The sequence below is a fragment of the Triturus cristatus genome, chromosome 3_1 (genome assembly GCF_964204655.1).
Source record: "Triturus cristatus chromosome 3_1, aTriCri1.1, whole genome shotgun sequence".
NCBI lineage: Eukaryota > Metazoa > Chordata > Amphibia > Caudata > Salamandridae > Triturus > Triturus cristatus.
In genome coordinates this window covers 182,320,350-182,334,540 of record NC_140583.1, presented here as the reverse complement: position 1 = coordinate 182,334,540, position 14,191 = coordinate 182,320,350, and the positions used below count along the sequence as shown (strand labels likewise).

The 14,191-nt window shown below is 44.4% G+C and overlaps 1 protein-coding gene across 1 annotated transcript in view; it reads left to right on the top strand.

The window, feature by feature from the left end:
* Positions 1 to 14,191, top strand: part of LGR4 (leucine rich repeat containing G protein-coupled receptor 4) — a 287,978-nt gene that overhangs the window by 179,247 nt on the left and 94,540 nt on the right. Inside the window, exon 4 of the mRNA XM_085643635.1 lies at positions 3,453 to 3,524. Within this exon, the coding sequence (XP_085499761.1) occupies positions 3,453 to 3,524 (72 nt within the window). The remainder of the gene's footprint in view (positions 1 to 3,452; positions 3,525 to 14,191) is intronic.

Below are 14,191 nucleotides of genomic sequence, written 5' to 3'. Positions count from 1 at the left end.
TACAAATAGGGCCTGTGAGTTCAAAAAATGTGTCTATGTATAAACAGACTATAAACACGAAAATTGTAGAGTCCTTCAATTCAATTGTTTAACCCCTTCAGTGCCCGCCCCTTTCCCCGCCCTGTGCCGGCCGTTGCATTAGCGGGCGGGGTCTATGACGAGCTGGACTCGTCATGGGCACAGCGCAACCGCGGCCCATGACGAGTCCAGCTCGTCATGGGCACTGAAGGGGTTAATGCTTATTTGTAATCCATTTGCATACAAACATAGATCTCTATAATGACCAAGATTTTTCCTTGAATGTCGATCCTTTTCTTCAAAGGAATCCCTTTACACAAAACACCCAATGCATTTAGGGTACACCAGACCTTTCGTCAGTGGTAACTGTAATTTGAACGGTGAAAGTCCCAGTGCGACACCCTCAGCCTGCCGGGGCCAGGGTTTGCCTGCAACCTCTCAGAGCCAGGGTTCCTTACTTGGCAAGGGGTCGGGGTTACCTGCCTCAAATGTTCTCAGGGAGCTGAGTCACACAGGAGTTCCCAGACAGCTTTCTAGAGCCAGAAATGGTTGCTGCACTTGTTCTCTGTGATGGATTACCGCTGGGCATTGCCAAGTGTTTTTAGTCATGGATTTGGAAGTGGTACAAGCTTGGATGTTCTACCTGAGGCCCAGGGCTCAGTCTGGGCTTGTCCTTTCTTTCTCGCCAGATTTGACTAAATAAGCCATCCCTAGAGGGATACTTGGTGGCCAGTTCCCTTAGCTGAAAGTCACAGCAGAGCAACCCAGAGGAGAAGTCAGCTGTCTGACAGCAACCTCATCATCCTTGCAGAGTCGTGCCTGACATATGACTGACTGTCCTAACAATTTTCAGAGATGACCTCCAGAAAACCTGCAGGCAACGGAATACATTGACAAAGTTATAGCTCTACTATTTGGCTATGTCAATGTTTTTAAATCCATTGTGTACAGCAGAGTGACTGCTGTGTAGCATGGTTTGAAAGATAGGTAAAAAGATCACTACGATGCGATCAATGGTAACCGCGTCGTGGTGCTTCCCCTTTTTAGGTCTCGCCTAGCGAACGCAGCGCATGCGCTGCTTCGCCTTGGCGAGACTATTGTTGTCGGTTTGGTGCTGGAAGGGAGACAAACCATGTGCGCGCATGGACATGCGATGTGAACGCGCATGGCGTCTCCTCTCCTGCATCTCCTCTGAAGGGGGACAGGAGATGGCACGCGTACGGACAGGAGATGTGCTTTCCGTACGCGTGCACATCTCTTGTCCCCGCGTTACATGCAGAACATCATTACATCATTATCTTGTTTTATTTGCAGAGTACAAGTATGGCAATATTAAGATCCTAATATAAAACAAGTTATTAATAAGATGTTTAATTTTTGCTCATTTCTTTATAGCTGTCTGACTCGGTCACTTACTGTTTTGAACAAATAGCGCAAGATCTACTTGAGTATGCCATAAATCTGAGACAACTTCGCGCGCGTCTACCAGAAACCGAGTAGGCTCCACTTTCCGCCTGCCCCCTTCTGTCTCCCAGGCTCGCCTCTGAGGACTCGAGGGACACCCTAGTGTGCTGATTAAAAAGGTTCTGCGTAAGAGCTAGTCAAAATGCAGGAACACGCTTCTATCATGTATAATTGCCGTTCTTGTAAATGTTGCATTTATTTTCTGTACTATGTGACCGGGCGTTTCTAGCCTCCAATAAATTAGCAGTACATCTGTTTCAGGAACATACTGTAAAAAGAAAATACAACAAAAAGAGAAGATGCTGCAGCGCCAGTGCGGGCCTTGATCTACGCTCAGCCCATAATGAAGTGTGTTAAAATGATGGATGAGTCCCGGCCGCAGTGATTTGCTCACCTTAGCATTAGCAAAATTGGCTTTCAGTATCCAAACTATAATGTCAAGATGGTCTGCGCATGATACACGTGTGCTGAGGTTTTGTATTCAATTGCAAACATTAAAATCGTTTTAATGTTTCATTTCTGTTGGACTGGCCCAATGTGTCCACTATTCAGTAAGATCGATGGCGGCTGTGAATGGAAAAGTGATTTTTTTAACAGTGACTGATTGACCGTGATAGACATTTACATATGGATTACAATGTACTGTAAGTATTGGTTTTGAATCACAGCTCAAGAGCTTATGCGGTGACATCCCACCAAGAGGCATTGTGCGCATCGCTCTGAGACCGGCGAAAAGGAAAATGGTCGTTTCTTTCAAAAAGTGTGCTTGAAAAAATTATACTTTACCAAATGCGCAGGGAAAACCAGCCCCAAATATTTTTCACGTCAAAGTGGCATTTTCTCTTTCTAGTCATTCCAATGTGCTGCTGAAAATTTAGCGAGGGAAGATTTTGAAAGATTCTTGGGATTTTTTAAGAAGGTGGACTTTTCTTTTTACTCACTTCTCACCATCCATCTCTTATGCCCTCTTTTTGAATACACCACCACCTCCTCTGCCACAGGTATGCTAGGTTTATAAGTATTTGCCTAGCGCTCTTATACCAAGGTTTCTCGGCTCTAAGATACCTATAATTTAATTCCATCAAGCTACTGAATTATAATGAAAGCAAACAGGTTTTCATATGTGGTTTTAAATGTAAAATAGATGATTCTTAGCGAATGGATAGTGGATATGAATTTAAAATTTTTGCAGGGTCGACTGACCCAAAAGGAGCGGTTGCCGAATGAAGGGGCATATTGCTAAGGGTTGCGATGAATATCACAAAGCCTTTTATTTATGTTTTAAAAAGGAAAACAAAAATAAAAGGTATTGTTATTTTCAACGCCAATAGCTCAAACTTGCGTAAATGTAAAACCTATTGCATGTGTTTTTTTACGTGCAGCCGTTATGGATAGCAGCCGCGCAGCTGCTGGACTACATGGCTAAAAAAAACATGACTGAGCCAATGGACCCAGCATGGGCAGGACCTATTGGCTTTCTTGTTGCTTGGTTTGCAGGATGGGAGAGAACCTGCAAAACAGGTTCCATTTTTGATTCCATGTTCGACTCTTTTATGCCTGTAATGAAAGTTAAGGACACAAAAAACTATTTGGAATGGGGCCTGCTGATTTTCTTAACCTATTAATGCAACGGTATTTTCATCACACATTTAAAAACAGGGTGTATAATTTTCAGACCTAAGCAGGCAGACTTTAACGTTCCCTTTCCCTCTCCCTTTTGCTGCCTCTCTTCGGTGTCATCCCTGCCTTCCACTGCCTCACAGCCGTCTGCTGGGCCCATGATTACACTAGGGAGCCATCCACACTGCCTGTTCGGCAGCTGATGAGTTCATCAGCCAGTCCTCCCAGAAGCATCCAAACAAAATGCTGATTGCTGAAGTTCGAAGTTCCCTCCCGTAGTCTGAGATTTGGGATGTTACTTACGGTCTTTAGATGATTGCAGGGACTGAAAGAGATGTTGTTTTTTGCAGAACACTCCAGAATAATCAGCTGAAGACCGTTCCGAGCGACGCCTTGAAAGGGCTGAACGCGCTGCAGTCGCTGTAAGTGCTCCTCTTTTATTCATTGATTCTGTTTGATTCTGTGCGTGTGACCGCCATTTGCAATTATAAAACCGAACGATAACTATCAATGTGGCATTTATCCCCCGAAACAACATGTGTTAGGGAACAGATGAAGAGCTCAGATGAAGGTGCGCAGATATGCCCCCTGCATCTGCCCTCCCCAGAGGTCAAACCTCTGTAGGCCATCCAGCCTTCTGCCAGAAATGCTGCTTTCATAGTAAGAGTTCCTCGTTTATCGCCAACCTGCTTTGCAAACACTCCTAGTTAATATCCGATGCAGGCAAAGCTGTGCGCATGTACATTCTCTCCACCATGCGCTTCCCTTTCTCACACAGGCGGGCATTCCCTTCCCCCCCCCCCCCCCCTATCGCACCGGTGGGCATGCCCTTCCCTTTCTCTTACAGGAAGGCATGCCCTCCCATTTCTCACACAGGCGGGCATGCCCTTCCCCCTTCTCACACAGGCAGGCATGCCCTTCCCCTTTCTCACACAGGCAGGCATGCCCTTCCCCTTTCTCACACAGGCAGGCATGCCCTTCCCTTTCTCAGACAGGCGGGCATTCCCTCCTCCCCCCCCCCCCCCCCCATCCCACAGGTGGGCATGCCCTTCCCTTTCTCATACAGGAAGGCATGCCCTCCCATTTCTCACACAGATGGGCATGCCCTCCCATTTCTCACACAGACGGGCATGCCCTTCCCCCTTCTCACACAGGCAGGCATGCCCTTCCCCCTTCTCACACAGGCAGGCATGCCCTTCCCATTTCTCACACATGCAGGCATTCTCTTCCCTTTCTCACACAGGTGGGCATATCCTTCCCCCTCTCACACATGCCATGGAAAACAATTAAAACTTGATGAAGTTCTGCTGGGAGGGATAGGCGGGTATGCAGCAGATCCGAATCGAGTGGCAAAGTAGGGTGGGTACAACTGTACACTCTGTCGAGCACTGCCATTATTTCTCAAAATCATATGATATGCTGAAAGCCCTTGGGTTTTTGCTGAGACGTTATAGAGATTTCTACCAGAACCATGCATGTCCGGTGTTGTTCACTGGAGACCACTGCCGCGCGCCAGTTAAGGGAAGAGGTTGCCGAGTTTGGAGAGTACCATCCAGGCGTTCATCGCTAGTGTTCTTACAGACTGGAGCCCACTGCTGCTTTCCAGTCAAGGCAAAGGTTTCTTTGTTTGGAAAACCCCACTACACGCACTACTTCAAGTGTTCATACACACTGGAGTCAACGTCTACCCTCCAGTGAAGAGAGAAGGTTACGGAGTTGGTAAAGCAGCATCCGGGCTCTTCGTCCCCAATGTTCTTGCAGGGTGGAAAACACAGCTGCTTTCCAGTAAGGGGGATGGTGATGACAGAAAGCAATCCCAAAATGTTTTTCTGATTGCACGCCCACTTTTGTTTCGCCAACTTCACTTACTATTGGACATTTGGAGGTAGCAGCAGTCCTAACACACACTTTATTTCCCTTTAGAATGTTTTGTATGGTAATACAAGTTTAAATGGGGCAGGGACCATTTGTAGAAAGAAGGCAGATGTTTTAGGGCCCGCGTCTGCTTGTTGTCTTTGCCCATAGAGTTTCAGCATTAAATTTGGTTACATTTGAATGAGTGCAGAGCAGTACTGATTAACGCACGCTCATTGATACGACATAAAACTGAATTGGCGGATCTGCTAGAAAGCCAGAAATTAGATCTGGCATTCATTAAAGAAACCTGGGCAGATGCCGCTTTGAATCCAGAGTTGACGTCAGCACTCCCTATGGGCTACTCTATTGTTAGGGCAGACATAGAGTATAAGCGGGGGGGGGCTTGCTATTATTTTTAGAGAAGGACTTAGAGTGACTGGATGTGTGAAAGGGTGATCACCAGACTGTGAAACACTAGCTTTCCAGATGACACTCAATAATAATTATACGTTAAATGGTCTTCTCATTTATCGTTCACCAAATGCCCTTACTCCCCTGATGGAGAAAATAAGTCCCTTTTTGGAGTCAAGTATAAAGTATTCAGATTTTACAGTATTAGGGGATTTTTACTTTCACTTAGAAAAAGGAGATGATAATAACACGGTTGCACTCATTGACTCAATGGCAAGTTTTTCCTTGAAACAGATAGTCAGTCAAGAGACTCACAGTGCAGGGCACACCCTGGATGGAATGTTTACATCCAATCCAATCCAAGAATAGAAGTTATACCTGTCGTATGGTCAGATCATAAAGCCATAATATTCACCATACAGGGTAATGGGCAGTTAATGACACCCACGGATGTCCAGGCTGAGACTGTATATCAGGACTGGGCCAATATTGATATCCCTATGCTACAAGCGGCGCTAGGAACATCTAAACCAAATTTAAAGACTGATTCGAATGGTATGGCCAACAGAGTACACTTCTGGATTAAGGCAGCCGTAGATACAGTAGTTTTAAAGAAAACCTCCTTGTCTAAAAGGAAGCGACCTTCCCAACCATGGTTCTCTGAGAAACTCAGAGAACATAAAAAGGCCTGTAGGAGGTCTGAAAGAAGGTGGAGAGTGAGTTATGATGAAGGGAGGAAAAGAGAATACGCACAGACCTTGCTTGTGTATAAGGAAACAATTAAAGAGGAAAAGAGGAAATATTTCACTCATAAGATCTTAGAAGCTAAGAACACTAATAGAGAATTGTTTGATACGACGAAAAGACTCGTGAACCTTCCAGGGAACTCTCAGAAGATGAATAACTGAGAGTTTTGTAATACTCTGGGAATTTTCTTTTACTGATAAAGTAGACAGTATATAAATCACTCAATGAAAGTTCTAGGCTATCCTCTGAACTTAGTAAATTAGGAATACGCACAACAGGATCCAGGCCTGGGTTTCTTTATCTCCCGCCTTCAGAGGAACAGATTAGACAAATAGTAATGACAACCAAGTCGGGAGCTCCATCTGAACCTTGTCCCCCCAAAATCTTTCATATGTTCACAGAACTGATTAGTGAACAACTTACAACAGTATTTGCAGAAATAATACTGTCAGGGCTGTTCGCAGAAGCATGGAAAATAGCTTCAGTTCGGCCTTTATTGAAAAAGAATAATCTTGATCCTACTGAACCAGGTAGCTATCGGCTGATCTCAAGGATCCCCTTTTATTCTAAGGTGTTTGAGAAACTAATTAACAAGCAAATTACAACTTTCATCATGGATAAATATCTTTTAGATTAGTCACAATATGGATTTAGAGAAGGTCATGGAACAGAGACAGCCCTGGTAAAGGCAGTAGAAGAACTTAGAAGAACATTGGACGAGGGAAAGAAGGCCGCCTTGATTTTGCAAGATCTGTCGGCGGCCTTCGACACAGTCAATCATGGAATCCTAATTGAAAGATTAGAAGAGTTGGGACTCCAAGATACTGCCACGATGCTTCTATCATCATATTTAACTAATAGATCGTTTGTCGTGGAAATGGATGGATTAGTTTCTAAATCCTTTAAATTGTCATGTGGAGTGCCGAAGGGCTCTTCCCTCAGCCCCACTCTTTTTAATATCTACGTGGCACCTTTGGCGGCCATAATCAGGAATTCTGGATTTTCGGTGGTCTCCTACGCCGATGATATGCAGGTAGTGGTCTTGGTGTCTAATAACATAGACTAGACAGCAGACCGTTTTAACGCTTGCATGGTACAGATCAACACTTGGATGCAGAGAAATTGCCTTAAACTTAATGGGGGAAAAACAGAGGTGTTGTTATTAGGATCTAAGACCTCCTTCTGGTCCCCAAGATGGTGGCCGTCCGACTTAGGTGAATTTCCGGTTCCGCTCACGAAGGTGAGGAATTTAGGGGTAATAGTTGATGAGAGATTGACTTTCGAATGTCAAATCAAAAAACTTGCCTCCGCCTTTTGGGGCATTTTGAAAATGATTAGGAAGATCTGTCCTTTTATTCCGTTGGATGCCCTGAAACCAGTGGTTATGGCCCTAGCTTTATCACAATTGGATTATGGTAATGCCCTATATGTGGGACTTCAAACACAGTTTTTAGTTAGACTCCAACGGATGCAAAACGCAGCGGCTAGAATGATCTTGGACATTCCCAAATTTGAGTCTGTTTCCCTTCGATTGAAAGATCTGCATTGGCTTCCAGTGGCTAAAAGAATTATTTTCAAGTCGCAATGCCTAGCATTTAAAGCACTACATGAGAAGGGGTCATTGTATCTCAGAACACACCTTAAGAAATATATTCCAGCTAGGAATTTAAGGTCAGCACAAGCATATCTTCTATCAATACCCAGATATAAGCAAGCTCGCTGGGGGGGCAGGAGCTTCTTTTTGGGAACAGCAAAAATCTGGAATATCTTACCTATGTCAATAAAAAACAGCAAATCACTAATGTCATTCAGAGGGCTGCTGAAAACATGGTTATTTAAGAATTAAAAATTGGAGTTCAGTTAATTTTAGCTAAATCGTAGAGGATCATACTCGTCGGTCATAGCGCCAAGACGCCCTTGGGCATTTGTGCGCTCTAGAAGTCTCAAATCAAATCAAGCATGTGCAGTTGTAGTTTGGCTAGCACGTGGTGCTCACAAAGTAGAGCAAAGTGGTCACAGATTAAGGGTTTTTTTTGGAAATAAATGCCTTCTATTATTCTGTACCTCATTGCGTGACAAAATGTTGATTGCTGATTTCAACAAACTACCTATATCCTTGCGTTTGTGAGGATAAGACACCAGATACGGCACATCTAAAAGATAAGTATCTTGGGGCGGTTTCAGCATTCAGCCGAGGTCCACAATTAAAAGCATAGAGGACATGATTATGATTGAGGTTAACTGTCCGGATGGAACTCTATTGGCTCCCCTTGTCTGCCCACACCATCTTCAAAGCCAGCTGCTGCGTTTACAGAGCCATCACGACCAGCACCCCCCCCTCTCACCTTGCGAACAAGCTCACCATCTCTGGTGGTACTCAACATACCCCCATCAAGGACACCATCAGACTGTAGTTTTAGAAGTGGAAAAATGAAAAAAGCAAGGCAGCAAGCCTTTTCCATCTAGGTGCCCATGGCCTGGAACAGTATCCCTGTATCCATCAAGACTGCCCCTATGCTGTTCTAATTTAGGAAAGAGCTGAGGTCTTTTCCCTCTAGAGAACAGTACTTCACTGTGCATTACTTGTCCATAAACATTCTACCTCCCCTATGAGTAGTTGGCTTTATACTATACCTATCCCCGCCCCCCCATGTTAGTCTCACCTATATGCTTCTCCTTCCCCCCACTAGTACTTTTAACCCACCCTGTTTTGCTTCTGTTACTTCTCCCCCAACCCACTCCTGCAACCCAGTCATCCTTTTGAATTTTTGCTAGCTCTTTAGCACTGCGTTTTACAACAGCACTTTTGAGCAGTTTTTTGGGGGGTGAGGGGGTTTGTTAAATCTCAGACTGGCACATAAAAAGGAAAACATGCCCACGTCAATTTGTAGGCACACGCATGCATGTTGAATGCATGCCATACCTGCAAAATAACCTGACGGCTCAATTATTGTGTGTTTTTTTTGGGGGGGGTTTAATAATAGCCATTAGCTGCAAAGCTGTACAATATTGGTGAAAATGTTTGGCAAAGCCAATAGCCGCCATAGGTAAGACATATTGCCTCGGTCAGTGCTTGTTTATTGAGAATTAAAGGCAGCGTTCTATGGTGCAAACCAAATTTCACAAACTGGGCTGTGATGTTCAGTTGGTCCCTTAAGAAAGCATGACAATGGTCTATCCTTAAAAGCTCTTTGTCTCATTCTGAGTGAGCAGATCTCTTTTACTATTCCAAAATTGCCCTTTCTTCCCTAATTGCATCAGTTGAAAACCCTTGGTTTATTGTTCCTTCCATGGTTTTGTGTGCTTTCGGTTTATGCTGAAGCACTTGTACGGTTGTGCACAGTATCAACCGGTTTAAGAATTCACTCTTCACCTTGAGTACTGTGCGATTCCAGTACTATATATAAAATGGGGTGATACTATTTCAGGAATGTGCTTTCATGTCAGAAGGGCTTCGTAAACTACAGTCCTGGTTGTAAAGATGTAGTGACAGAAACTAGCGTTTTGCTCTTGGAGGACAGGCCTTGAGATGCATTTCTGAGTAGATGTGGGTTTGATTGTTTTCCAAAAATAGCTCCCTGTATTAGGAGTCTGGAACACAAATGTATGTTCGCTAAAACCTGTAATCCCGCTGAAGGTAACAACCACAGGTTTCAACACCACTAATCTGGTTGTTTGGCAGTTTCCCAGCCTCGTGTGACTTGAACGCTGTAGTGTTTTCCTCATGACGGTATTCGTTTAGAATGTGCTTGTCATGGAAACATTGTTTGTGGTTGCTTCTCATCTGTGTTGGACTGAGCTCGTTGAGCCTCAGTGATATAAGGGCAGTTTCTTGTGCACCCTCAAAATGCACTCGCAACTTGGCACCACTTATTTCTGTGTTTGAAGTGCTACAACACTGCTCTTGAAGCTACAGGGCATGCTTGTTGTTCAGATTGTGTCATATTTTGGGGGTGTCCGCGTTTAGACCACAGGTCAGAGTTTTTTTTTTTTAGGTCTGGCCACTGAAAGCTTCTGTTTCCCACCCTCCAGACCTTTTGTCTTGACTTCTCAGCAGTCCTTAACAGCAGTACTTCTCCTCGGTAAATGGACTATTCTGCCTCATATGGAGTTCCTCCATTACAATGCATGAGATGCGTTCATTTCATGAGCAGAAACAACAGGTAGGGACTATTGGGTAATCATAGAAAGCATCTCGTTCAGAAGGCTTGCCACTCTAAAAGCAACACATTCTGCATGATAAATGCTTACTAAAACATTCACTTTCTCAGTCATTAATTTTGTGTAAAAAGTACCAAATAAAATTGAAAAAAAATACTTTATTCAAAAAGAAAATCTGGCAATTATTGTAGTGTTCACATTTTTATTTATATGATTCTTAAAGTACATTTTATTTTGCAGCTTATTTTGATTGTAGTGGGTAAAGCTATGTTTCCAATAGAATGTCCCTAAAACACTGAATGGTTTTAAGAGCGTGACATGGTTTTAGAAGTACGGCCATCTTGAAATACTAAACAAACTTGGGGTAAATAATAGGTTTAGAATATGAAAGTGCATGTCGTGCTATTTATTTTTAAAATATTAGGTATTGTGTTATGTTTATTTGTAAATTGTTTACAGTTTTGCAATTATCCAGTATTGGCGTATCTTTCATAGAATCACAATCCTGAATCATTCCCCGTCGTCGAAGTGTGAGTCCCACGGTACATATAAAAAAAGTAGTAAATAGTAAATTCCATAGGCTATCATGGAGGTAACAATGCATCCAATAGCCTATCAGTCTCCTTTTACAAAAACGACCAAACTCAAAACACGACCAATCAGCAGCCAGCACCCTCTAGAACCTTTCCAAGAGAGGCTGAATCTCTGATTTTCACCTCACGTTGTGTGTAAGGGAGTCTTCCTGAGCTCTGCTCAGTTTTTCAATTACGTTTTATTCCTTAAACCTTTAAGTAGAATGTCTGATAAAAAAGGATTGTTTAGACCTTGTAAATCCTGCGGAAAGAAAAGAGTGCCTGTGGATGATGCCCACAAAGAATGCATTTGTCTCTATTCCAACCATGAGACAAGGCAATGTAAAGTATGCTGCACTTTCTCAACAAAAACCCTAAGAGATAGAGAAGGAAGACTTTTATTGTAGCTGAAAAAGAAGCAGAGTGCTTCATCTGATGTTGAGAGCGACACGTACTCCAAGTCTCATAAGAGGCCCAGGTCGCCTGAGGGTCAGCCTGAAGAGAGAAAGAAACATTCTAAAGACACTCATCTGACGAATCTCAAAAGCAGGAGAAACAGCCTAAGGTCTCCTCAGAGATTGGGTCCCCTCATTCTTCAGGGACATCAAAAGGAAAACCGGAATCTTCAAGCCATTCTAGAAGTAAAGTCAGTCTCAAATCTTCATCGGCGTCAAGTTCACAGTCGTCGCCTATTACTTCAACGACGACGACAATGACTCTATCGTCGTCGAGACCGTCAATGGCGTTAACTACGTCTACGGCGAGTATCAAGGGTTCTATACTGTCAACGTTGCCTCTCGTCCACGACAACACCATCGATGAAGGCACCACAGACGAAGATCTCATCGACGACGAGAACGTCGATGAAAACCTCGTCATTGGCAAAGACCCCCAACATGGACTCCATCGTCGACAGCCCCTCCATCGTCTACGACAGCTGCATCGTTGACGAAAATCCCACAGTCTATGGCAATTCCACCGTCTACAGCTATACCGCCGTGGACGACGAAAATTTTACCGTCAACGACGGCATAATCAACAAAAATTCCAATTTTGTCTGCTGGTCCATCAACTCCGTTCCTGCAATCTACACAGATGGAATTTAGGACATGACAAATTCCACTGTTACCTCCCAGTCATCTTTTAGCTCTGCAGGATTCCGATGAGGATGAAGGTCAATTTGGAACTGCACATAGCCCTTCTGAGCTCAACGTCAAATATCAGGAAGAGGACGATGACTATGACGAAGAGGAACAATATTGTCAACACTATCCGGTCCCCCATGCTCAGTATCATCAATACAGATACTTTGAACAGCCTAGACAACAACCTGCTAAACTTCTTCCGACGCTAGTAGTGGACCTACAAAATATGTTGGCAGATTATAAAAGGAGGTTTCCTCCTCTAGAGGACAATGACATAGTGCCCCCCGCCTCGCCTGTAGCTCCTCAAACACCGCCACCACCAGCCACACCCTGGTTAACGCCACGTCCTATAATTCCTCTGCCTCTCAGAGAGGATCCTACCACCTCTGAAGAAGAGCCTGAGGAGGGAGAAATCCATAATCCTCCTCCGCCCGCTGATGAATGGGATGATTATATAGCACCAACACCATCCCCCCCCCACCTCATCGCCCTTTAGACTCCCCTCTGGAGGATATTGGAGGTTTCCACAATATTATGGACAGAGCCACTAACCGATTCCGCCTGCCCATAATTGTACAGCAATCGGAATGTTTTCTGTACGATTTTAAAGAGCAATCGAGAAAGACAGCCAGGTCAATACCTATAATTGATCACATTTGGGAAGAGGGTGTCAAAGTAATGAAGACGCCAGCTTCGGTGGCTCCTGTGCTACCGAGACTTGATAAAAAATATATAAGGCTCCAGAGGACTCTCCTACGTGTCTCACGGGTCATCCCAAGCATGACTCAGTGATCTCGCAGGCAGCCCAGAGAAGATCAAAGAATCCGTCTCCTCCCATCACATCTCCACCGTATAAGGATGGTCGACGTCTCAACTCCATTGGAAAGAGATTTTCCTCAATGGCAGTAATCTCAGTCAGAGCTTCTAACACTCTAGTCATATTGGGCCGATATGACAGGCAAATGTGGTCCGATATGGGGACAATGAAAGACCTTATCCCAGAAGAAAAAAAGAGGAGTTCAAAGGGATTCTTGCAGAAGGCGAAAGAGCAGCGTCAGAAATAATAACATTGCAATGGACATTGCCACTACCAGCTTCCGTCAGCTAGCGGGTGCGACCGTTCTAAGGCACCAGGGGTGGTTGACAGCAACAAACTTCCGCCCAGAAGTACAATAAAAAATTGTTGATATGGCCTACGATGGCGATAGCCTATTTGGCAGTCACATTGATTAGGCGCTTACCGCAATTAAGGATACAGATATGGCCAAAGCGCTAGGTAACCTTCAGTACCATTAGGTGCCCTTTAGGGGAACTCGAGGTCGTGGTTTTTCTGAATACAGGGGAAATTACAAGCATGCCCAGACTCACTAGCCATACCAGCCACAATATCGCCAGGGATACCAGCAACAATCCTACCGCCAACCAACAACGGCTGGTTTCTCTAGACACTGCTCCAGACGAAAGCCAGAGTCTCAAGCCTGTGACGCCGGTCACAAACTGTGATTACAACTGGGTACCAGTTTCATCTCTTTTCTCCCCAACCGGTGCGAAAATTTCCAATCATATCCACCAGTGGCGCAACATCACATCAGACAAGTGGGTCTTAGATCTCATCTCTCATGGCCACACTTTGGAATTTACCCAAATACCTCCCAATACCCCTCCCAGGGGATTGCACCCCCCTCGTCTTCACGTACTCAAAAAGGAAGCAAAGATCGTGCTCCAGAAAGGGGCAATAGAAAAGGTCCCTTTTCCTCAGAGAAGGAAAGGTTTCTACTCCCGCTTCTTTCTAATTTGCAAAAAATCGTGGGGTGGAGGCCTATCTTAGACCTCAGGAAATTAAACAAATTCCTAAAAAGTCAAACACTCAGGATGGTCACGCTTTCCGACGTCCTACGAAACCTCAAGAGCGGCGACTTCATGACTTTATTGGATCAAGAAGACGCGCATTTTCATGTCCCTATACATCCAAAGCACAAAAAGTTCCTACGGTTCACAGTGGCTGGTACCCACTATCCATACCGAGTCCTTCCACTTGGCCTCAAATCGGCTCCAAGAACTTTCACGAAGTTTCTGGCTCCTGTGGCAGCAGCCTTACGGAACAAAGGTCATCCGGTATTCCCATACTTAGAGGATTGGCTGTTGAAGTCCCCATCAGCTCATCTAGTAAAAGCTGCAACAGACGATTGTCTAATC